The sequence below is a fragment of the Phyllopteryx taeniolatus genome, chromosome 4 (genome assembly GCF_024500385.1).
Source record: "Phyllopteryx taeniolatus isolate TA_2022b chromosome 4, UOR_Ptae_1.2, whole genome shotgun sequence".
In the NCBI taxonomy this organism is placed as follows: Eukaryota; Metazoa; Chordata; class Actinopteri; order Syngnathiformes; family Syngnathidae; genus Phyllopteryx; species Phyllopteryx taeniolatus.
Window position 1 is genome coordinate 30,563,794 of NC_084505.1, and position 26,184 is coordinate 30,589,977.

Sequence of the window (26,184 nt, forward strand, 5' to 3'; positions counted from 1 at the left end):
TTGCTCAAGAAGGAAAACATTTGGTTTTGACACCAAAAGATGAATATGAGACAAAAGGTCCTCCAACCCCCACCTCGTGATCCAACCAACCAAAAATAGTGGTCAGCCAACATTTTAGTGTACAACTATTGTCCACTTCAAGGCATTTGCTCAAAAATATATGCTTGGAAAACTGGTTAAAGTGAAGAAAATTTGCCATTTCGGTCCAGATTTTCTGCAAAAATAATAACGACAAATCCATTAGGCAAGTAACTTGAAGTAGACATACTTTATTTGCTTTTGTGGTTGCTTAAGTGGTTCAAGGAATTATGTTGAAGTGAAGCTTCTCGACTGAGAGATTAGCTTTGCATGTCGGGGAGGAACTAACTTTAGCCTGGGTTGTTAGGGAGATTCTCCATTGCCTGTTAAACACACAGGGTGCATTTTTTTCCAAAATCAAATCATCTGGAAGCCATTTATGTTTAAGGGTAAGATGGAGGCGTCACAGCGGGCGACTGGTTAGCACAAATCTGGGCTCGGCCTTTCTGTGTGGAGTTTGCATGTTCTCCCCCGTGCCTGCGTGGGTTTTCTCCGGGTTCTCCGGTTTCCTCCCACATTCCAGAAACACGCATGGTAGATTAATTGAAGACTCACATTCACACTGTCACTGAGTGGGAACTGAAGCCACGCCGTCTGTGCCAAGATCAGGCGAGCGTACCACGACACGATCAGTGAGTGCATTAAAACACTTCAACTCTGTCCTAATGTGTTTTTTTTCTCCAGATGAGCAACAAGCGCTCTAATAGTTTCCGGAGGGCAATCCTGCAGGGGGGCAGGCACCTCAAAGGCAGCAGTCTGCGGGATGAGGTCGGTCTGGGTCTTTCTCAGCGCCTGGTCCGACACGTCGCTTACGAGACGTTGCCGCGCGAAGTGGATCGCAAGTGGTACTTTGACAGCTACAACTACTGGCCCCCGCCCTGGCTGATTCTGACCATCACCATTCTTGAGGTAAAACATCGAGTTAGAAATGAGGAGAGACGGACTGAAATGCTAGAACAGTCGTTCTCAAACCTTTTACACCAAGTACTGTACCACCTAAAAAAAAATACTGAGCGCTCCAAGTACCACCAGCATGACAACATTAAAATACAGTCGCATAGTAGGCGTAAGTGTTCATGAAAATATTTTTGCAAGTCACTAACATATAATGTGACACAACTGTGAAACAGCTGAACTGTACTTGAGGAGTGGTTCTTTCACCTACCACCAGAGTTAGCCTGCGTACCACTTGTGGTACTAGTACCACACTTTGAGAATCACTGTGCTGTAAGATGTATCTTACAAACATTGGGGGTTACTATGGTATGGTGGTGCTATTAGAGGGATGCATAACTTTGTTTGTTCACATGTCTAAACACTGGATAGGATGCGTTTTGTTTTCCCATATTAGCTGGCACAGGAATACCACTTAAATGAGGAAAGAAGTACAAGTGAATAAGATTACACCAAATGCAGTTATTTTGTTTTTTTTTTGCTATCCATTAACTACTATGGTGACTGTTTAATTGTTGTATTAAACAACAACAAACACCTTTAGAGTTTTCGTCCTCTTCTGCTTAAATTTCACCGATTTCCTCATTCGAGGTGTACCGGTGCTTAGATTCCAGCTGACACACAAGAGCACGCATTCCCAAACATTGTTAAAGTGCCATGAGAAATTAGCCAATTCATTCACTGCCAGCCTTCCCAGTTAACATGGATATTTGACTTCTAAAGCCGTCAATGGCACTGAATGGGATTGGTCCAAAAATGTTTTATTTACTACAAAAAAAATTATCCTTGTTCATTTCTCCATGCCAGCTACGTATCATGTCAGGCAGGACAATAAAATGGTCTCCCACTAGATGGCAGAAGGGGCAGTTAATCTGTGTATCCACCTGTTGCCTTTCATACAACCGATTAATAGCTTTGTGTTCGATTTAACAGGCCCAGATGTTAATTTGTGAGTAAAGTAAGATGAGATCATCTTTTTTTAAATCTATTTTTAGCATATACACTTTTTGTGACATTTTTGTTTGGTAGTGTGCCGTGAGATTTATTTCATGTACAATATGTGCTCAATAAAGGCTGGGAAACACTGCACTCCAGAGAGCCTGGAAACTCAAGCTATGATGTATTATGATGTACAAGCGCTGATGTATTTGTTTTCATCACTACTACACATTAAGCTAGAAGCTGCCATGTTACCATGCCTACTTACAAAACAAAGCAGTCGGATCTTAGAAATCATAATGTCGCCTAGTATCCGTCCGTACTCAGTCTGATTAGTAAGGGACTTAGATTGCACGGGTGCATCGCCATGACAACGAGGTGGTTTCACTGGGGTTTTTCACTGTATGAAGTCGCTGTCTGTTAGTATTAAGGTTGCACAGCTTGATAATATTGACAGGCTCATCAGTCAACTACTGGAGTTTGAACAGGTTCTTTATGTACAAGTGGAACCTCCAAAGTGGAACTAAGCCCTACAATTTAAAGCTCAACCACCATTTTGTGGGGAAAAAAAATATTTCACGCGAGACATCAAGATCAAATATTTTTGGCTATGTGAAAATTTAAAGGATTATCAATGTGTTTAGCTTTTTCTTTGGCTTTCGCATGATGCCACCACAGTAGATTCCACTCGTGATGGTCGATGTGATAACCACAGAACCAGAAATGGAACTTGCTGCGACATAGGAATGGGTATAACTGTACAGTGTAATTTGAACAATACAATTAATTAATAAATATCAATTACTAACCAGATAGTAATGTAAATAGCATGTAGCTAAATGCAAATGACTGAAGAAGCTTTCAAACAAACAGGAGATTTTCACTGTCGGTGAGGCATCATTGGTGAGTATTTTTTTAACCTTATTTTGGTTGACTATCCGAATCTTAAAATGTTCTACTCTGGGTGTTAGACTATACTACTATATTTATCTCCTTTTTTAAGCCAACCGGTTGAGGCATATGCCTTGACACTTTGCTTCTTTGTCAAGGTTTCTTTCTTTGAAGTAGAAGTGACCAATGTTTGTATTCAGTTGTGTCTTTGTGATGTATAAGGAGATTTATTTAATTACAGGTAATATTTTGGCTAATATCATTCATTGTCAAATAACCGCTGCTGCCTGTATTTACTGCCCTAGGTATTCGTTTTCTTTTATTATGGCTGTCATCTGGATCGGCTGGTTCTGCAAGTGTCCAGCCCATCATTCCTTAAGAGTCCGCTACCTTACCACCCCCAGCTCCGGGCCCAGGCCTGGAGATACCTCACCTACATTTTCATGCACACCGGGTGAGTTGCACATCATGCGAACTACAACCCTAATTCCAATGAAGTTGGGACGTTGTGTAAAACATAAATAAAAACGGAATACAATGATTTGCAAATCATGTTCAACCTATATTTAAGTGAGTACACTACAAAGACAAGATATTTAATGTTCAAACTAATCAACTTTATTGTTTTTAGTCAATAATCATTAACTTAGAATTTTATGCCTGCCACATGTTCCAAAAAAGCTGGGACAGGGTCATGTTTACCACTCTGTTACATCACCTTTTCTTTTAACAACATTCAATAAACATTTGGGAACTGAGGACACTAATTGTTGAAGCTTTGTAGGTGGAATTCTTTCTCATTCTTGCTCGATGTACAGCTTCAGCTGTTCAACAGTCCGGGGTCTCTGTTGTCGTATTTTACGCTTCATAATGCGCCACACATTTTCAATGGGAGACAGGTCTGGACTGCAGGCAGGCCAGTCCAGTACCCGCAGTCTTTTACTATGAAGCCATGCTGTTGTAACACGTGCAGAATGTGGTTTGGCATTGTCTTGCTGAAATAAGCAGGGGCGTCCATGAAAAAGACGTCGCTTGGATGGCAGCATATGTTTCTCCAAAACCTGTATGTACCTTTCAGCATTAATGGTGCCTTCACAGATGTGTAAGTTACCCATGCCACTGGCACTAACACAGCCCCATACCATCACAGATGCTGGCTTTTGAACTTTGCGTCCATAACAGTCCGGATGGTTCTTTTCCTCTTTGTTGCCACTGCCAGCTGAAGGTTACTGAAAAAGAAAACATTAAACAAAGAGAATTACACATTATGTTCTTAAAACAACCGCGTAGCCGCCGCTACCTGAATGCTAACATACACTGGGAAATTCCATAGGCACACAGGCTAACAATTAGCATCTATGTGGTGGTGTTGTTACTCTTTAAGCAAAGGATATCTGAACACCTATGGTACTGCAACACACATAGAAAGACCATATAACAATAATCATGGGCATATATTCTTAATCATCTGTGAAGAATTTCTAATATTACTGCTGTACTGATCAGCCCAGAGAAGAACTGAGTCTCCATGTAGAGTAGAGCCTTGTACTGCCCCCAGGTGGCCAATAAATGTTTAATTATTTTTAATTGGATTTAATTATGTCATTACTGTATGTTTTATAAAATATAATGCTATAGAGTGTTAATTTTCCTCATTAAAAAAAACTACAAACTACTTTTTTTGGGGGGTGGGGTGGTGGGGGGCTGGAACGGATTAATGGCATTTTCATTCATTTCAATGGGTAAAAATGATTTGAGATATGAGTGTTTTGAGTTAAAAACATGGTCAAGGAAAGAATTAAACTCGGGGACAAGGTTCATACACTTCGTGTCCAGGCGAGATACCAACCCCATGTCATCCACATCAGTCCATCGTCAGCAAATCTTGCGAGACCGAGGTTAGCTATCCGGTGACGTTTGAACGAAGTAAGCTAAATTAAATGAACTCTGTTGCGTGAGTCAGTGATACCAGTCATAGCGGTTTGGCCTTAGAGGCCATCCCTCAGTGTCAGATGCCGTTATCTGGCCTGGAGGTGTTCTTGTGGTTTTCAACAGCCCCCCCAACATGATTAAAACCCCCCTTTGTCTCCTCCCTTATCATTGAACCATCTCCCAGCTGGTTTGTCATGCACTAAATAGATTATTGGCACACTTAGTGGAAATTGTTTGCGTGCTTGTTTGCTGGGAACGTTTGCACTCATTCCTGTTTCGGCTCTTTGTTGTGTGCTCAACGCAGCCAGAACACGGCGCTTTTATGTCGGCCATATTTACTGCTGCTTCCGCATGCGAGTTTGTCATTTATCTCTAAACAAACTTTAAACAGAGCTGGAGCTTTAATTCAGACTGCGAAAGCGAGCAAGTGCGACAGAAGAAGAGAGGCTGGATTATTGTGGCAGCTGCGCTTTTGGTTTTTGGACACAGCTGTGTGTGTCTCTGCTGCTAAATGAGGTTTGGAAGGAAGGACACTGCCGCTATGAAGGACGAGGAAACACAGAATAAGTGTTAATATATCTCCTGCCTTGGTTTGTGTTTCCACGTTTTGCGTGAACATGTGTAAAAACAATGTTGTTTGTGCATTGTGGTGCCTGAAAAAGCAAATACTTGGCTGGATTTACACTGCAGTTCCAAGGGCAGAATTCCGATATTATATCATTATTATATCAACTTACATGTACGTTTCAAGGGAGGCAGAAACAGATGAGACAAGCCACATTTGCAGGCACCCAAATTGGACGTAAGTAACTCCACCAAGCAGTGACAACACCGAAGTAAACAATATGCATAAGTAATGCAAAATCTTAAATCATAAATCAGGATAACCTCCACATTGCCACTCTGGCCAACGTTAGTATTTAAAGGGGAGGTTTGCAATGTTAAAACTGCTTGCAAGATTTAAATGCAGCGTCACTTCACCGCCTGTCTGTGACCAAAGCCATGCCGCTCACGAATGTGCACAAGAGCGATTCTCAAATTTAAAGAAAATGCATATTCCGCTTCAGCAAAATAGCAGCGCTAGCAATAATAAGCTAGCGGTAGGACTCTAAACAAGACAACTGCTACATTAGTGTAGCATGACTTATTTGTAATGTTGTGTTGTTAATTCCGCGTCGCTTCTGAATCTTCACAGCTGCCTTAAGACCCTTCGCTTTGCTTCTATTTGCTAGACTCATGCAAACGAAGGATGGACATTTTTTGCATTTTCCGGAGGTGAATATTTAGTCAAGCTCCTAAAGCCCAGAGTAACAGGTTAGTGCGACTAAACCCTTATGTCCTAATAATTTTGTGTGTTTGTGTGTGTGTGTGCGTGTGCGATAGGATTGAACACCTGAGCCTGAACATGGCCATGCAGCTGCTGGTGGGCGTCCCTCTGGAGATGGTCCACGGGGTGGTGAGGATTGGACTGGTCTACGGGTGTGGCGTGCTGGCAGGTGGGTGTGCCAACAAGCACTAAATGAGTTTATAGTAATGTCCAACGTCCATACATGTTCTTTCTAATCGTACACACTTACTGTACATGCAGAGAGAAAAACACATGGAGCTCTGTTTTTGGGACCGGCGTAAATCTGTCCTCAGGCGGGTTCGACCGGGTGTTGGTAATTTTGCAGACGGGTGCAAGTGGCCCATTTAAAAGTGGGAGGTCTGCGCCGCTGTGGGAGTGAACACAGCCGATTTAAAATCACGTCAAATCAAAGCAACTCCTCTCATTCCCTTTAAATGTGGCGCAATGACAGTCTCGTATGGCGACATCTTCTGTGTGTAAGAGAATTATGCGTAATCACAGCCATCCGTGCGTGACGCTAAGCCGGTCTGGCAACAGACAGTGTGAGCGGGTACCCTTGTTAAATACAGAATGAGCTGATGATAACTCCAGGTGACTTAAATATGTCCGCGGACCTCATCTATATATCCCCACCCCCGATCATTTGTATGCCGCCCCCCATAGCTGTGTCTGCCTGTGTCCCGATCAAAGTCACCAAATTGCGTTAGACCAGCGGTCTACCTACTGCGCCGGACTGAGACATGGTCTCAGCTGGCATAAGTTTAGACCGACTTTCTGCCACCAAATTGTCACTACGCTGGGCGCGTGTCAAAGGACACACCCTCGTTGCGCCGGAAGGCCCAGCTTGGCGCAAACCGGTCTGCTAAATTGGCAAACACGAGCAGCGAGTCTTGCACTTGCTTGAAATCAGGATGCTGCAGTTTTTGTGCTGCGCCATCTAGGAAAATAGAGCCCGTGGTCTCAACTTTCAAGTCAAATTGCTCGCCCCATCTGTTTGATTTTCAGCTGCCTATCATTTTCCAACCGTGCGTGTGCGTGCTTGTCTTCTGGACAGATGGCTCCGTGTCTTTTGGGGGTAGGGCAGTGCCCTTTCGAAAGCACCCCTCGACATGTACAGTATGGCACTGCAACAAGAATCATAGCAAACAGAGCTATGTCAACCACACACAAATAATTCACTCAATCATAGCAAACCAAAAATGGAATTTCAAGTTTTAATGAAGCTATTGTCCCCACATCCTTCCTGCTTCATTATCCTTCAACAACCACAGGCTATTGTCGTCTGTATATGTGTGTGTGTGTGCGTCTGTGTGTCTTACTGAAGTAGGGGAAGTGCCCCAAATTGCTGAATATGAAATGCTGCATTCAGGACTTTGATAAATATTCATGCAAATTGTCTCCGTCTCTGAATATATCCCACTGTGGTTGCGTGTGTGTGTGTGTGTGTGTGTGTGTGTGTGTGTGTGCGTGCGGTGTGTGTGTGGTGTGTTAGCGCGGGGGTCAGTGACAAACCCCCTGTGGATACCAGCTGAAGTGGCCTGTACAGAATTAAGGCCAGAGTGAAATGAGGAAACGCAGCATAAATCATGCACACACAAATCAGCTGTTTTAATTAGATATCGACCCCCAGTGGAGACAATGGGATGGCTGCTTGTATTGACCGTAATGTTTTTGGTTTGTTGTGTCTTCCTCTCAGACATCAACATGATCAAATAAACAACAGGGTAAATGTGTCGTCACATTTTTGTGATGTTTACTAGTCTGTTATTTCCATTTTACATTACTCACTGACAGCTGAATTTGTCATCCAGCTATAAAATATAATGGGACAGCTTTGTTCATGGGCATTATTACGAAAATAATGAATCAAGTGTTTATTTAAAAAGTCATCCATCATCAGTCATCAGCCATCCATCAATTTTTTATGCCACTTGTCTTCATTAGGGTCGCATTTATCGCAGTTGCATGGTAGACAAATTCACACTCCAATTTTGAGTCTTCGATGAACCTTGTTTTTCCGCATTACTATAACAGTTGGGTCTCGTTTTTCCCCCTGTTTTTTATATTAATTGTAATTTTTTTAAATGTCTATGTAATCCCATTATTGAAAATGTCTTTTTTTTAAGCCTGTGATAAGAAGATCTGAACAAGGATGGTCAGCAGACAGAAGCTCAGCTGCAGGCACATGCGTACACTGGGGGTCAGGGCAGAGGTCGTGGGCCAAGTCATGAGTCATTGACCGATCAATGACCCTCTGACTAATGCGCCTTTGTGCGACTCAATGAACTTGTATGTTGACAGCTAAATCCTGGGCTGTAAACAATAAACAATAAACAATAACAAACAAACAAAAACGTAACAGTCAACTGATAATACAACACTTAAAGTTCTCGTGTGGTTGCGTTGCATGCACGCAATTGTATTTTGTTAGATTCACTTGCGAAAACAATATTTGTTCATATATAAAGTGTGTTTTGAAAAACAAACAAAACAGGAGAGGCCTCGTGGGAAGTGATGAGGGAATGTACGGCGAAATGTCCTCTTTTGAGTGTTTGTAGGGCACCCATGAGACATGTTTTAATTTCAACTCAGGAGCACGAAGAAATAATAACAACATGAAGTACCGGTAATATTTTCTTGATGACAATCGTATGTTGTGATCTTCACTGAATATTTTGTTTTGCCAACATTAATTTGTGTTCAACCAACGAAATACTATTGTGTGGCACCTGAAATTATGAATGTTTGTTATATCTTTTATACATGTGCATCTCAATAAGTTACAATAATGTAGAAGAGTTCATTTATTTTTAGTCATTTAATTCAAGCAATGAAACTCAGATTATACAGATTCCACAATGACACCCTTCCTACCTAATTTCTATATTAAGAATAATCTATATCTATCTATCTATCTATCTATCTATCTATCTATCTATCTATCTATCTATCTATCTATCTATCTATCTATCTATCTATCTATCTATCTATCTATCTATCTATCTATCTATCTATCTATCTATCTATCTATCTATTTATCTTTAGTGAACTGATATAATATAAAATTAAATTACTGAAATAAATGACTTTTGCACCATATTTTAATTGATTGAGAAGCATTTATGTTTTATTTAGCTGTAGTGTTTTGGTATCATTTGACGGACATATTTGTTTATTTAATACCTCGCTGACGGATGTCAATCAAAACTTAGCATTATTATTACTGAGCGGTGTACCTAATGAAGTGTCTTGTGTATGTGTGTATGGTGCAATATAGAGAGACTGCGGCTTCCAGGGTCAAGAATGAAGTCTGGATCGCTCATCTAATCCAACACTAATTCAATTAGCTTCATATAGCTTAGCTCGCTAAGCTCCTCAATATTTATTTTTCTATTATTACAAAATGGACAGCCCTTTACATTTTCTTTTATAACAGCTGTGACAGGCACTGATATTGTGTCGATTGCTTTGTGTTTTTAAGGTGCTCAGTGGCGTATCCGCAGACTCTAAAGACTATGCTACTTGTATTATAATTTACCGCAAGTCCCATTTTTCGGTATAAAAATAACCAGATGCAGTTGTCTCACATATGATGCGTCTGTTCTCTGCAGGCTCTCTGGCGGTGTCCGTGACTGACATGACGGCTCCCGTGGTGGGCTCATCTGGAGGGGTGTACGCCCTGGTGTCTGCACACCTGGCCAATGTAGTCATGGTAATGTGTGTCCACGTGTGTAGATAATAATTATGAAATCGTTCACTGCGCTTCATCATCAAAGCAGCTTCTTTTGGGGGCCCATCAGCAGGTGCGGCTCTGTCTGCACATGCCATACATTCCATGATGTTTTGTGATATGAAAAGACTGTATGTTTTTGTAGCATAATGGTAATGTCTTAGTCTGTCCTGTCTTTCTTTTCTCTTTTTTTGTAGAACTGGTCTGGCATGAAGTGTCAGTTTAAATTATTCCGGATGGCCATGGCTCTGGTGTGCAGTAAGTCTGATTATTGACGTAACATTTCCACAAATAGTTAATTAGACGGTCTGCCTCAATTAATCACTGGGTGTGTCCTCTAATTAAACAAATAAGTGCCTCACCACAAATAAATGCCAACTTCTTCCCCTCGGGAATCACATGGTGACTGTAATTACCTGTTGTACAGTCACGATATGAACGTGGCACCTTCAGGCATCTGGAAATTGCACCCAAGGATGAACCAGACTTCCTGATATTTTTTTGACTTTCCCATGATGTTACACAAAGGAGCATTGTGTTTCAGGTGTGCCTTGTTCAAATACTTCCACAGACGTTTCTCTAACTCAAATGTTGTCAATAGGTTGACAACCTATCAGAAGTTTCTCAAGAAATGACATCATCATTTGAGTTTTCTCAAATTGTTTGAAACCATAGTAATCTTACTGTATGTAAACGTCTGCTTTTGAATAAAGTCATGACAAATTGCCTAGAAAAAAAAATTATAGTCTTTATTCTGGCATCTAGCAAATAGAGCTAATTTTGAAAGTAAAAATGAAAACTGCCTCTCTGACAGTGATCTCAGTGAATGTATTTTTCAAATCAATTTAGTTATGCCTTGATCTTGCTCTAGTAACTTTTAGATATGAATATGTATACAATGATATTTGAACCAATCTTTGATTAACAAAAGCATGTTTTTCTGTGTCTTTTGCACACACACATGCAGTGAGTGTGGAATTTGGCCGGGCGGTGTGGCTCCGCTTCTACCCGCCAGCCTTTCCTCCTTGCCCCAACCCCAGCTTCGTAGCGCACCTGGGCGGGGTGATGGTGGGGCTCACGCTGGGTGTGGTGGTCCTGCAGAACTACGAGCAGCGGCTCCAGGAGCAGTCCCTCTTTTGGATCTTTTTCTGCGTCTACACCTTGTTTGTGCTCTGCGCCGTATTCTGGAACATCTTCGCCTACAGCTTGCTCGACGTGCGGTTGCCCCCGCCACCGTGACACCCGTTCGTCCTTCTGTCGGTCAAGCAGACGACTCCCCTTGAATGCGGGATCAGTCGCAGTGGTTGACCTGATCTTCATCCTACGGCCAGTGCGAGGATGCTGCAACGCAAATGTCCCTTTTCTGCATTTTCATTCACTTGCTGCATTTCTAGAAGCCTTACAATACCTCTGCATGTAAAATCATGTGACCACACCTAATCCTCATCGTCCCTTACATAGCAGTCTAAAAAATGTGAAGCCGGAAGGAAGTCCGCCACTATTTGTCGTACCAATTCTATAATATAATATAATGTTCAGTGCAACTAGAATTTCACGCATCGTAGAACTTCCCTGAGACAAACCGTCGGCAAAAGTGGAGAAAACAAAAGTCAATCCTGCAATATTCCGCCTTCTGAGGTAGTATCAGAGCCGTAACAGGCAGCGATTCAGCAGACGTGTATAAGCTTGAAGATTTGTTCACGTGACAAAGAGACATCTAGACATTTCACCCACGTCTTCAAACCTTCTTTTACATCCAGTAAAAGCTGGCATCTACACGCCTTTTTCCTCTGGTGCCATTCTGTACGAGGACAGCACATTGGATAAGGTCATAATACTTTGTTCTTAATTTGTTTTTATTTTTGACCCTAGAATTTTTTATTGTTTTATTTTTTTTAAATCTCCATTTGTCGACATAGTCTCTGCTCCTTGCTGCACTCAACCCAATGGTGCCTACTCATGAAACTCTGAAAGTATGTCTGTGCAACTCTTCCTTTTGTTGTCATTGTGCGCTTGAAGGTTCAGTTTAAATGTTATGGTCTATTATGTCAGTGTCCCAATAAAACATGCTTTTTTTATTTTTATTTTTTTGTCTAAAAAGAAAAAAAATAATAATACTAATTTGGAGGAGTTTTCCATTGCACATCAGCGATAAGCGTTAGGCTACTGTAAGATGCAACATTATGGTAAATTTCAAGTTCATAGGAGATAACAGTTCCGTTTTATCTTCAGGCTTCTTTGTACTCAATATTATCTGAACCGCTTACATGTGTCTTTGACTTTTTGTGTAGCAACTGCACCAAAATGTGTGTATACAGCTCAATACACAAGCACAAGTGCCATTCAGAATTGTAAGTTTTTAGACATGATGCCAAACTGTTGTGTTTAGAGATTGTGAAAGTCAGCAAAGATGTTTTAATATTGATGGTGACCTACTATCTGTATTGTTACAACCAAAACAAACAAGAGCACACAAGTGTGACTTGACTGTCGAAACTAGTGTCGGTTCACACTTAAGTATGTCACGATGAAAAAGTGCGAAAAGAAATAACTACTCTGTCTGTCCTTGTCAAAGCATAATACAGTTGTGTAATTGACTTGAGCTGTCAACTGTACTGTACTTGTAACCTCGTTACTCTGGTAACTGCTTTGGACACCTGATTATTGTGTATTTAAACAGATTAATGTGTTTGCTGTTTTTACTCTGAGGTATTGGTATGTTGTGTGCATTGTGTGGTCTGTCTGCATTGTGTATAAATCTTGTATGCATCCCATTTAAAAGTGAGTTAAAAATAGTCTGCCTATGTATTGTCAGGGCTGTGATATAACTAATATAATACTAATATTTTAACATTGTGGATATTTTGTAGATATGTACAACCCCAATTCCAATGAAGTTGGGACGTTGTGTTAAATAAAAACAGAATACAATGATTTGCAAATCATGTTCAACCTATATTTAATTTAATACACTACAAAGACAAGATATTTAATGTTCAAACTGATCAACTTTATTGTTTTTAGTAAATAATCATTAACTTAGAATTTTATGGCTGCAACAGGTTCCAAAAAAGCTGGGACAGGGTCATGTTTACCACTGTGTTACATCACCTTTTCTTTTAACAACATTCAATAAACATTTGGGAACTGAGGAGACTAATTGTTGAAGCTTTGTAGGTGGAATTCTTTCTCATTCTTCCTCGACGTACAGCTTCAGCTGTTCAACAGTCCAGGGTCTCTGTTGTCGTATTTTACGCTTCATAATGCGCCACACAATTTCAATGGGAGACAGGTCTGGACTGCAAGCAGGCCAGTCTAGTACCCGTACTCTTTTACTACGAAGCCACGCTGTTGTAACACATGCGGAATGTGGTTTGGCATTGTCTTGCTGAAATAAGCAGGGGCGTCCATGAAAAGACGTTGCTTGGATGGCAGCATATGTTTCTCCAAAACCGGTATGTACCTTTCAGCATTAATGGTGCCTTCATAGATGTGTAAGTTACCCATGCCATTGGCACTAACACAGCCCCATAGCCCCATGGTTCTTTTCCTCTTTAGCCAGGAGGACACGATGTCCACAATTTCCCCAAAAATTTGAAATGTGGACTCGTCTGACCACAGAACACTTTTCCACTTTGCATCAGTCCATCTTAGATGAGCTCGGGCCCAGAGAAGCCGGCGACGTTTCTGGGTGTTGTTGATGAATGGTTGTTCCTTTGCATAGTTTCAAGTTGCACTTACGGACGTAGCGCCGAACTGTATTTACTGACATTGGTTTCCTGAAGTATTCCTGAGCCCATGTGGTGATATCCTTTACACATTGATGTCAGTTTTTGATGCAGTGCCACCTGAGTGATCGAAGGTCACGGGCATCCAATGTTGGTTTTCGGCCTTGCCGCTTACATGCAGCGATTTCTCCAGATTCTCTCAACCTTTTGATGATATTATGGACCGTAGATGATGAAATCCCTAAATTCCTTCCAATTGTACGTTGAGGAACATTGTCCTTAAACTATTGGACTATTTTCTCACGCACTTGTTCACAAAGAGGTGAACCTCGCCCCATCTTTGCTTGTAAATGACTGAGCAATTCAGGGAAGCTCCTTTTCTACCCAATCATGGCACCCACCTGTTCCCAATGAGCATGTTCACCTGTGAGATGTTCCAAACAGATGTTTGATGAGCATTCCTCAACTTTCTCAGTCTTTTTTGCCACCTGTCCCAGTTTTTTTGGAACGTGTTGCAGCCATAAAATTCTAAGTTAATGATTATTTGCTAAAAACAATAAAGTTCATCATTTTGAACATGAAATATCTTGTCTTTGTAGTGTATTCAATTAAATTGAACATGATTTGCAAATCATTGTATTCTGTTCTTATTTATGTTTAACACAACGTCCCAACTTCATTGGAATTGGGGTTGTACATACTGGAGTACATTAAACTGTTGTATACATAAATACAAAAGACTCCACCCCAAAGTGGTTGCCAGCCAATCTCAGGGTACATATAGACAAACAACCCTGCCTACTCACATTCACACCTATGGACAATTTAGTGTGCCCCTTTGCTCGGCCACTATAGACTTTTTGAACTATTAATAAATTGCCGTTATAATAGCCTTTAATGTCATTCTAATGCACAAACGAAATTGGAATTCCACACCTTGGTGTGATACGAAAAAAGAGAGAAAAGGCAAACACGACAGTACTCTGCAAATTAAATTAATACCATCGTGCAAAATGCAGTCGAAGCAATTAGAAAAATAATAAAAGGAAATACAGTAAAGACTGTACCTGGAATAAACGCAGTATTGATTGGAATAATGTTTGCTCTAACTGTAGTGTTTGTTGTGCAGTATGATATAGTACATTGTTCCTAAATAGTTCAAGTCCTAAATGAAAGCACCTCTGTAACGTTGTCGCCATCAAGCGGCCAATCGACAAACTACATGTAATCTCGCGAGGCTCTGCTCTGCTCCGGGTTTTTAGACACGCCCATACTGGCAGAGGAAACAAAAATCGTGTACAGACGGAATAGTACAAATATTATTAAACTACACTAACAATAATACAAAGCGTGTATTTTATAATTTAAAATAAACATACTTTTGGTACAGTAGTTAACGTGTCTATATATATATTAGTGTATATACACGTGTATATATGTATACGTGTCTTTGTGTGTCTGTGCGCGCGCGCGCGTGTGTGACGTCATGTGCGTGGAGCGACACAGCCTGCTTGTATTTCCTGCGCCCAGGCGCCATTTTCGGCGTTGTGGTTGAATTACAGCATGCTGTTGTCAAAGAGATAATAAGAATTCCACAAACTAACAACTTGCTTTTCAGTACTCGTCTCAATCATGGGGAGAAAGAAGAAGAAGCAGATGAAGCCTTGGTGCTGGTATCCTTTTGAACGGAGATCCAAATGGCGATTTAGAAGGCGAAGCGGTTCCGACCTAGCTTGACAAAAGGCGGACGGGCCTCAAGCTAGCTCGGACGCTTAATCGATACGTAGGCGAAGCAATGCTTATATAACGTTATTGTGTGCGGCCCAGTTGGTTTGTCTGCCAGTGTTTATTAATTTTATAGTATAGTAATAGTCACAAGCGAGCTACTTAGCGTAGTTCAGCTCCGTTTCCGTTGTTTCGTATCACAAACCGATGTTAGCGAATAGGTTGTTAGCCTTGTCGACTGCATGTTAGACGACATCAACTGCCAGCTCATTGACTTCGCGTTAAAGAGCGTATTGATTCAAAGTTACTATTATTAAAGTCTTAATTAGACTAACCCCTCCTCCCCCCCAAAAAAAACATTCAAACAAACCATTCAAAAGTTAGCAATGACTTCCTCATTCAATAACTGTGTGCTTTGGATTGCATGAGTTGCGTAATTCGAGAGCCTTCCTTGATTCTCTCATCTAAGGTACTGCAATCGAGATTTTGACGATGAAAAGATCCTCATTCAACATCAAAAGGCGAAGCATTTTAAATGCCACATTTGCCACAAGAAGTTATACACTGGCCCGGGCCTGGCCATTCACTGCATGCAGGTGGGTTGGCCAGTTCTACTACTCTTGTTGTACTGTACATTATAAGCTCACTTTGCTTCCATTACAGGTACACAAAGAGACTATTGACAGTGTGCCAAATGCAATTCCTGGTAGAACGGACATTGAGCTAGAGATCTACGGGATGGAAGGGATTCCTGATAAAGACATGCAAGAAAGGAGACGGACATTAGAACAGAAATCGCAAGGTTTGTTCTCCTTTTGGTGAACATTTAAGATGGCATTCTAAACTGGTTGGAAAATCAAAGCTTAAACCACACACGTCGTATTCCTTCAGATGGCAAGAAGAAAAACCCGGATGACTCGGATGACGATGATGACGACGATGACGAGCCTGGACCGTCAGTGCAGCAGGTGGCCGGAGTGCCGCCTCAGGCGGGTTATGCTGCGCCCATGGCTCAGCCAGGTATCCCCCCTGTGGCTGGTGGACCGGGGATGCCTCCTGGTGGATATCAAGGTCAGACAGATCAACTTAAAAGTAATAAAACAATATGAGCAGCCTGTGCCTTGCATCCAACATTCCAGTCACTTTTGTGAATGCTCTTTCCCATCATTGTTGCAGGAATGCCTCCAATGATGCCAGGTGTTCCTCCCATGATGCACGGCATGCCTCCCATGCACGGAATGCCTCCAGGGTACGATCGCAATTTTGGATTTTGCGTTGAATCACACGTTCTGTCATAAGATGTTTCGCAGTGGAAAATTTACTCAACTGAATGTCTCTTGCAGGATGATGCCAATGGGTGGGATGATGCCTCCCATGATGCCAGGCATGCCTGGTATGCCGCCAGGTTAGTTGCCTTGTGGTGAAGTGTTCTTTAACTTGCTTTATTTCTGCAAATAGTGGCCTCTTCTGTTTTATCATCTTCATGGAGGCAAAGCGCATACTTCAGAAAAAATCTCATGGCACACTATCAAACAAATGTTGCAAAAAAAATGCCATTTTGGTAACTTTCATCTTAATTTACTCACTAATGTACTTGGTGTGAAATCTAGGCCCGTCTAATTGAGCCCAAAGTTATAATTCTGTTGTACAAATGTCAGTAGGTGGTGACAAAGGCTATTTGGAACTTCTGCCATCTAGTGAAAGAACATTTAATAGTTCTGGGATAGCGACATTCGGTGGTATTTTTTTTTTTTCTTCTTCTCCTTCCTTCCCCCCCAGACCAGTGCCAGTATGAGTATTGACTCTTGAGTACTCACCAATACAGAGTGACAACATCAGTAGTACTTTTGATACATAAAATCTCAGTTAACACAATGACAGGGTTTTGCTCACAATTATCTTTCTTTCTGATGCACACAAAGTGTGTTAAACTGCCGCAGTGTAGCGCCAACTAATGGCGAGGTGGACGGACTTCTCAGAAGTTCTTGTCTTAAGTATTGGCAGTCTTCACGATTACCTGATACCTCGAAATTACGCTGGTATCAGCCCGATACCTGGTAAGCGCCCATCCCCAATTGCTGGCATAGAGAGAGGAACAAAAATTCATTTGTAATAGGTAAATCATTTTCAGACTACCTTGGTGAAATTGGATAATGTCCAGCTGCACACACGATGGTCTCTTGTGGTACACTGTATTTTTCACAGTGGTTGGAATTATGACAATGTTCCTTTTCGTACGGCGGTGACATAACCTGAATTTGTTTGCAAGTCAGAACTCGCTGTGTTCTATCAGTAACCTACGATAAAGCTGAAGTTAATTCTTACTAACAAGAAATAGTTGTATACATGCAAAACAATCAAAGGAAAAACAGTCAGGACAGCGCTAACTGAGCATGCCTTCTTTTGCAAGATGACTTTTTTTTGCCACTGTGCAAACTAGTTACTCGCACGCTGTCAAAACGTGTGACGGGGCCGTGTAAATCGAGGGCCCCCTGCACTTGTAAGTTTCCTATTGTGTTACTCTATGTTGCTGAGGGATAAGCCCAATTTTTCATCTTGGGTCTATCTGCTGTGCTCTCAGGTATGCCTCCGCACATGGCTCCGAGGCCAGGGATGCCCCACATGACCCCCGCCCCCGCAGCAGGAGTCATACCCAGTCGACCAACGGTACCGGCGGCCCAGCCCGCTGTCACCAAGCCTCTTTTCCCCAGTGCAGCACAGGTTGGAACCCTTCAACACATCCACATATCTCTTACTTGAAATATTCTGTAATTGATTGTCATGTGGAGGTTTTTTGAGTTATTGCTCGCATACTTTTTCCAACATCCAATTTTCCACATTTAGTCAGCTCGTTTGCCCCCACCACTCCCCCACACTATTCATGTTTAAACTCTTGTGATATGCCAATGCTGTCATCTCCTTTTTACCATGCTGCAGATGGGCACAGCAGCTGTTTCCTCACCACCTGCAGACCATCAGTCTGCCTCCTCTCAGCTGCCCTTTCCTAACGCACCACAAGTACGCTCACAGATCAGACTGTGGCTGGCATCTAGATGCATGTCCCCCCCCCACCCCCCCCACTCCGTAACGTCGTAAGCCGATCGATAACGGTGTTTGCCTCATGCCTTTGCAGCAAAAGTAGCGCGGTGGCTAAGGTTGGTCACAGAATAAGCTCAGACAACACCTGGCTGTGGTCTTGGTACCGATGCATGAGCTTTTTTAAGACTAACAATGATACACTGTGACAGTCTGCATCATGCGGCCCTCTTTAGACATGCATGAATTCTCTTTGTATGAATACTAAATGTATGCATATATTCATTGCTGTATTGGGATTGAAAACCTAATTGGAATAAAAATTCATTACGAGGTAAGGTTACATATAAGTACAGTGAACCATGTTAATTGCAGGGGAAAGTGATGGGTACAAATCTGTGATATAGAGAAACATTATCGATGGCCGAAACGCAAAACCACCTGTCTGGATGATGAAAACGGGGAAGGATTCTCATATTTCGTCTGTCTACGAACAGAAAAGTCACCTAATCAGATTCAGTGGGAAAATTTTGAACCGCACCTGCTATCTGCATCATATCAGTTTTCAGAATGGTGGTTTTGCTTTTCGGCCAACTTGTATTGCTTTTCCTTTCCCACATGCTTAAAACATTTAAATTCATTAAGATGCACTTAATCTGATGAAAACACTTTTTAAAGTGTGACTTTGAGCCTTTCCTCACTTTTTCACGGTCAAGAAATGGGAGACTCGTAATATAAACAAAAGAGACTTATCGTAGTTCTCCAAATAAGAGGCACAAGCTTCAAGCTGTTTGTCACTCCCAGTTGAAGTTGGAAAACTACTAGAGTTCGACATTTTTCCATTTTCTTTACCGCTTATCCTCAGACATTCGGGAGAATATTCTATGGAAGACGAAAGTTGAACTTTTTGGAAGGTGTGGGTCTCGTTACATCTGGCATTTGTGTAACACAGCATTTCAGAAAAAGAACATATCAACAGTTAAACATGGGAGTGGTACTGTGATGAACTGAGAATGCTTGTTACTGCAGGACCTGGATGAATTTCTCTGATTGATGGAATCATGAATTCTGCTCTTTATGAGAAAATCCTAAAGGAGAATGTACGCCCATCAGTTTGTGACCTCAATATGACACTTACTTGAATTCTGCAGCAGGACAACAATCCAAACGACACCAGCAAGTCAACTTCCATCCATTTTCTACCGCTTATCCGGGTCGGGTCGCGGGGGCATTAGCTTCAGCAGGGACGCCCAGACTTCCCTCTCCCCAGCCACTTCATCCAGCTCTTCCGGGGGGATCCCGAGGCGTTTCCAGGCCAGCCGAAGGATGTAGTCTCTCCAGCGTGTCCTGGGTCGTCCCCGGGTTCTCCTCCCGGTGGGGCATGCCCGGAACATCTCACCAGGGAGGCGTCCGGGAGGCATCCAAATCAGATGCCCCAGCCACCTCATCTGGCTCCTCTCAATGCGGAGGAGCAGCGGCTCTACTCTGAGATCCTCCCGGATGACCGAGCTTCTCACCCTATCTCTAAGGGAGAGCCCGGACACCCTGCGGAGGAAACTCATTTCGGCCGCTTGTGTCCGGGATCTTGTTCTTTCGGTCACGACTCACAGCTCATGACCATAGGTGAGGGTAGGAACGAAGATCGACCGGTAAATTGAGAGCTTCGCCTTTCGGCTTAGCTCTTTCTTTACCACAACGGACCGATACAAAGTCCGCATCACTGCAGACTCTGTACCGATCCGCCTGTCGATCTCCCGTTCCATTCTTCCCTCACTCGTGAACAAGACCCCAAGATACTTGAACTCCTCCACTTGGGGCAGGATCTCATCCCCGACTTGGAGAGGGCATGCCACCCTTTTCCGACTGAGGACCATGGTCTCAGATTTGGAGGTGCTGATTCTCATCCCAGCCGCTGCGAACTGCTCCAGTGAGAGTTGGAGCTCACGACTTCATGAAGCCAACAGAACCACATCATCAGCAAAAAGCAGAGATGTAATACTGAGGCCACCAAACCGGACCCCCTCTATGCCTCGGCTGCACCTAGAAATTCTGTCCATAAAAGTTATGAACAGAATCGGCGACAAAGGTCAGCCTTGGCGGATTCCAACCCTCACCGGGAACGAGTCCGACTTACTGCCGGATATGCGGACCAAACTCTGACTCTGGTCGTACAGGGGCTGAACATCCACCCCCGGGGCCCTGCCACCGAGGAGCTTTTTAACTACCTCGGTGACCTCAAACCCAGAGATAGGAGAGCCCGCCTCAGAGAACCCACACTCTGCTTCCTCATGGGAAGGCGTGTCGGTGGAATTGAGGTCTTCCAAGTATTCTCCCCACCGACTCACAACGTCCCGAGTCAAGGTCAGCAGCGCCCCATCCCCACTATACACAGTGTTGGTGGTGCACTGCTTTCTTGAGACGTCGGATGGTGGACCAGAATTTCCTCTAAGCCGTCCGGAAGTCTTTCTCCATGGCCTCACCAAACTCCTCCCATGCCCGGGTTTTTGCTTCAGCGACTAACAGAGCTGCATTCCGCTTGGCCAGCCGGTACCCATCAGCTGCCTCAGGAGTCCCACAGGCCAAAAAGGCCCGATAGGACTCCTTCTTCAGCTTGGCGGCATCCCTCACCATTGGTGTCCACCAACGGGTTCGGGGATTGCCGCCACGACAGGCACCAACCACCTTACGGCCACAGCTCCGGTCGGCCGCCTCAGAGAAGGAGGCGCGGAACATGGGCCACTCGGACTCGATGTCCCCCGCCTCCCCCGGAACATGAGCAAAGTTCTGTCGGAGGTGGGAGTTGAAACTCCTTCTGACAGGGGATTCTGCCAGACGTTCCCAGCAGACCCTCACGATACGTTTGGGCCTGCCATGTCGGACCGGCATCTTCCCCCACCATCGGAGCCAACTCACCACCAGGTGGTGATCAGTTGACAGCTCCGCCCCTCTCTTCACCCGAGTGTCCAAGACATGCGGCCGCAAGTCCGATGACACGACCACAAAGTCGATCATCGAACTGCAACCTAGGGTGTCCTGGTGCCAAGTGCACGTGTGGACACCCTTATGCTTGAACATGGTGTTCGTTATGGACAATCCGTGACGAGCACAGAAGTCCAGTAACAGAAGACCGCTCGGGTTCTGATCGGGGGGGGCCGTTCCTCCCAATCACGCCCTTCCAGGTCTCACTGTCATTGCCCACGTGAGCATTGAAGTCCCCCAACAGAACAATGGAGTCCCCAGCGGGAGCGCTCTCCAGCACCCCCTCCAAGGACTCCAAAACTGCTGACTCTGAACTGCTGTTTGGTGCATAGGCACAAACAACAGTCAGGACCCGTCCCCCCACCCGAAGGCGGAGGGAGGCTACCCTCTCGTCCACCGGGGTGAACCCCAACGTACAGGCCGGGGGGGCAATAAGTATACCCACACCTGCTCGGCGCCTCTCACCATGGGCAACTCCAGAGTGGAAGAGCGTCCAACCCCTCTCGAGAGGACTGGTACCAGAGCCCAGGGTGTGTGTGGAGGCGAGTCCGACTATATCGAGTCGGAACTTCTCGACCTCACACACCAGCTTCCCTGCCAGATAGGTGACATTCCAAGTCCCTAGAGCCAGCTTCTGTAGCCGGGGATCGGATCGCCAAGGTCCCCGCCTTCGGCCACCGCCCAGCTCACACTGCACCCGACCCCTATGTCCCCTCCCACAGGTGGTGAGCCCATGGGAAGGGGGACCCACGTTACCCTTTCGGGCTGTGCCCGGCCGGGCCCCATGGGTGCAGGCCCGGCCACCAGGCGCTCGCCTTCGAGCCCCACCAGGCCTGGCTCCAGTGGGGGGCCCCGGTGACCCGCGTCCGGGCAAGGGAAAACGAAGTCCATTGTTAGTCGTCATCATTAGGGGTCTTTGAGCCGTGCTTTGTCTGGTCCCTCACCTCGGACCTGTTTGTCATGGGTGACCCTGCCAGGGGCATAAAGCTTCAGACAACTTATCTCCTAGGATCACTGGGACACACAAACCCCTCCACCACGACAAGGTGACGGCTCAAGGAGGGGCAGAGTTCGAGAATCAAACCTTTCTCAGTCTTACCTTCGTCACTAGTGAAGCTATCCGCCTACCGTTCCGCTCCGGAGCCAGCGCTGTCAACCTAACAAACAAGCGTGCTCTTACAAGTGGGTCTTCTACACAACAGCCAATCAGAGGAAAGGGGGTGGTCTTAGCCAAATGTGGACAGTCAGACTGGGTTAAACAGAAGTGGCTGTCAGAGGAGCAGTTTCTGGACGCTCGTATGACAAAACCAAGATGTTAAAATGAAATTGATGTTTTTATACTGAGTCACTCTATGGAGGGCTAAATCCCCAAAATATGGGACCTTTAATGCTGACATATAATGTGAAATGATGTTGGACTAACACAAGTTAACATAATGTTACAGTAATTATACATTTTCAAACTACTACTCCTTTGACAGACACAGAGCAGCAACACATACAAACGGCATCCAACAACATTCAGAGGCATATTTTCTCTTTGCTCTGTGGGAACAGCAAATATCAGTCCAGCTTAATAGTGAACCTTCTTGCCTCTCCATCCAGTAGACCTCAGTTGTTCTCGGCATTTTGCGACACAGCGTGACACTACACTGAATGTGAGCAACTTGAAATTTAGACTTTCCTGCGTACTGTAAAAACCCACGAAAAACAATTGCTTAACAATCTGCGGTTTTGCGGGGTTCACTGTACTGCAATTCCAATTGTAAAGTTCGGTCGGCTTTGTGTCAACTGTGTAGCAGTTTCCTGTTACGCTGGTCATTGACTTGTTGTGTCCACGCAGGCCCAGCAAAGCGCTTCAGGAACCGCAGCAGCAAACCCCCACAGCGCCACCTCGGCCTCCTCCGAGCAGCCCAAAGCAACATTCCCTGCATATACCCAACCCTCTGTCTCCTCCTCCGCTTCCACTTCCTCCTCTAACCCCTCTAGCAGCACTGTGGCCAAAGCCCTGGCCCCAGTGCCCACTAAACCTGCCACCCTCTCCGCCACGAGTGCAACTAGTAAGTTGATCCACCCTGATGAGGATATCTCGCTGGTAAGTTGCTTGAACTCTCTTTTTTGCCCTTTCCACAGTAAGTAATTGACTGATACATATAATAGTATATTTACTTAGTTAAGGAAGGAAGGAAAGTTTGTGACATATTTTTACTATTAATGCATGCTAATGACAGTGTTTATTCACATAATCATATCTAGACAAAATTGTGAACTCCTAGTTTGTCGTGTTATCGCTGAGAGTTTCTCTTGTGCGCATGTTGTAAGATGAATCCAAGCTTGAATAGCCTCAGTTGTGTGCATTTGTGAACGTTCATTGTTGTGTGCTGTAAAGGGCCATGGCAGTGTTTCTTTCCGTCTAAATATCTGCTCTGTCTCGTCCCTGCCCGCAGGAGGAACTGAGGGCCCAGTTGCCCCGTTACCAGCGTCTCTTAGCCAGGACGGCTCAGGCCCATCCGGCTGCTCCCCCGGTGGCGGCTGTAGGCGGCATGATGGCCCCGCAGCAAGGTCTGCCACCGCAGCAGCCTGGCATGAGGCATCCCATGCATGGTTAGAAGTCAACTGCTTTAAACACACACTGGAACGCCGAGGTTCAGCACCATATGTTGCGGGACCACCGATGTCCGATGGATTTAGAATAAAAGTTTTAAATGGTCAATTACAGTAGTCCTCAGTTACAACGGTCCCGACATATGACATTTAGTGACACTTGGTACGCAAACTAGATTGCGGTGTGTTGTACGTGGTCACACAACACGAGAAGCAACACTGTTACTTCCGTATTGACCTTTTTTTAATTTGTTTTATATTAAATTTATTATATATTTGAAGTGTTTTCCTTACAAATATTTTCTGTTATTATGACCCAAATTACTGCGTGAGTGTAGGTTAGCGATAGACTGGCACGTTTTGACTTGAGTAGAAATGTGGGTCACGTCGCCACCGAAGGAATGCAACTTCGTTGTAACAAAAACATGTTTAAAAAAAAAAGTTACTGCTAGTAGTTGAAGGTGGGTAGCAAATAGTTTAGGTGTGAGCAAAGAATGAGCCACAGGGGCCCCGCCCTGCATTTAGATTATCAAGTCCTGTTATATTTCTTTCCATATAGTTAGCCCTTTTATCCCCTAAAATTGGTTAGTTAAAACATATGCAATTATTTTTTTATTCATTCTTTAAAATATTGGTAAAACAATTTTACAAGTACATTCAATTCTTTAAACAAAATAATTGGTTGATTCATTATAAAAAGAATCTTAAATACAAATTTGCATCAATTATTTAACTTTTTTTTTTTTAGAAGTCAATGTTGCCTCTTGAGCACAAACATTTGCCCATTCCTGAACTAGCCAGTCTGCTTTCACATATCTGGTGACAGATACTGAAGTCTTGGGAGATTTACTTAAATCAGCGTTAAATTCGTCAAAGTTTTTGTGCCCTTATAAGGCATGCTTTTCCAGAAAAGTACCATTTGATTGTTGTCGTTGCCCTGTAGTTATTTTCTGTGAAGTTGAATGAGAATGAAGCTTCTGTCTTGTCGAGCGTCAACACTGATCCGCTCCCATTCCGTGTGTTCTCTCTAGGTCAGTACGGTGCCCCCCCACAGGGCATGCCAAGCTACATGCCTGGGGGGATGCCTCCGTTCGGGCAGGGTCCTCCTCTGGTGCCCCCGTACCAGGGAGGCCCTCCCATGGGCATGAGGCCGCCTGTCATGTCTCCTGCTGGGCGCTACTGAAGCGGCAAAGCAACCACCACATTAGGTTTGAGGTTAATACCTTTCTCATATCCTTGTACATTTTCAGACCTAAGAGCAGTTAGGCCCGTGGTGGCGAAGACTTAATTGTTGTTGGCAACACTTGGACATTTAATGTAACTACACAAGTTCCAGACTGCTTCTTTTCTTTGATCACATATGTGAAGATAAAATTCTTTCCCCTCGTAGGTTTCACTCAGGTTCTTAGAGGTGAAGTGTGTTAAAGTCATTCATATTTCTGTTGAAGCTGCTGGACTTACATGAGCGTACCAACCCCTTACAAAGGCAAGTTTATCCTGTAAACCATTTATTGAATTTTGTTTATTTTGTAGCTCACTGGAGCCCCTCACAGCATGCTTAGGTGCTGTTGGACTTGCGTCCCCAACCTTGGTTGGTGAGGGTCTCGGTGACGATTCCAACTTTGTAGTGTTACTTATCTGTGGCTCATGAGTCTAGACTTCTTATTTCAGGTTTGTTTTAATAGTTTCCGCATAAAAGGTTACCTGTGTGCATCCTTTGTAAATGTTTTATCAAGCTGTTGTAATAAAATCCACCTTAAAACTGCAGTGCTGGTTTGTTGTGACGTACGTGAAGGTGAGTCACGAAGGTTTGTACCAAGTTTTGTATTTTTACACGCAACACAAAGTTGGCCATCGTTTCATTTTGGTGTCATCCATCAGAATGACATCATATTCCAAAAGACTGAATATTGCCATTAACCAAAGGCTATTGGCCTTTAACCAAGATGGTCAACTTGTGGTCCATACTAGTGCATGACAAAACAACTGGAGATTCTTGCCATAGAAGTGACTGAAAGGTGCTGAGAATGTACACATACTATCACTTTATGCTGAATGCCGGTAACACCCAGTAATACAGGAACTGCAGCAAATACCAGCTAGTACATAATTGGTTGTAAGGTGCAACCATATTTATCCTGACCTATCCAATAGAGTACAACAAATGGCTGTTTCCAGAAAAGAGCTGCACCTAGCCTTATTTACTGCAGTATGCGTGTTCCAGGGTAGTTTTGCGCTCT

The 26,184-nt window shown here is 43.7% G+C and overlaps 2 protein-coding genes across 6 annotated transcripts in view; both read left to right on the forward strand.

Moving 5' to 3' along the window:
- rhbdl3 (rhomboid, veinlet-like 3 (Drosophila)) overlaps nt 1-13,023 on the forward strand; it is a 45,583-nt gene extending 32,560 nt beyond the window's left edge. For both annotated transcript variants that reach the window (XM_061771593.1, XM_061771594.1), the window contains 6 exons: nt 763-987; nt 3,168-3,316; nt 6,178-6,290; nt 9,754-9,854; nt 10,070-10,130; nt 10,840-13,023. In XM_061771593.1, coding sequence (XP_061627577.1) covers nt 763-987; nt 3,168-3,316; nt 6,178-6,290; nt 9,754-9,854; nt 10,070-10,130; nt 10,840-11,111 — 921 coding nt within the window. In that variant the 3' untranslated portion in view covers nt 11,112-13,023. The remainder of the gene's footprint in view (nt 1-762; nt 988-3,167; nt 3,317-6,177; nt 6,291-9,753; nt 9,855-10,069; nt 10,131-10,839) is intronic.
- A 2,060-nt stretch (nt 13,024-15,083) lies between these two features.
- On the forward strand, nt 15,084-25,711 carry znf207b (zinc finger protein 207, b). Of its 4 annotated transcripts, none has more exons than XM_061771588.1 (12): nt 15,084-15,273; nt 15,795-15,921; nt 15,989-16,127; nt 16,217-16,396; nt 16,502-16,574; nt 16,669-16,730; nt 17,907-18,046; nt 18,263-18,343; nt 23,184-23,435; nt 23,788-23,944; nt 24,976-25,159; nt 25,335-25,711. In XM_061771588.1, exons 1-11 carry the CDS (start codon nt 15,233-15,235, stop codon nt 25,125-25,127), a joined length of 1,404 nt encoding a protein of 467 aa, XP_061627572.1. In that variant the 5' UTR covers nt 15,084-15,232; the 3' UTR covers nt 25,128-25,159; nt 25,335-25,711. The 4 variants fall into 4 exon arrangements, with proteins under 4 accessions (XP_061627572.1, XP_061627573.1, XP_061627571.1 ...); XM_061771589.1 differs by having other exon boundaries at nt 24,976-25,152; XM_061771587.1 differs by having other exon boundaries at nt 15,085-15,273; nt 24,976-25,711.
- Nucleotides 25,712-26,184: the final 473 nt, after the last annotated feature.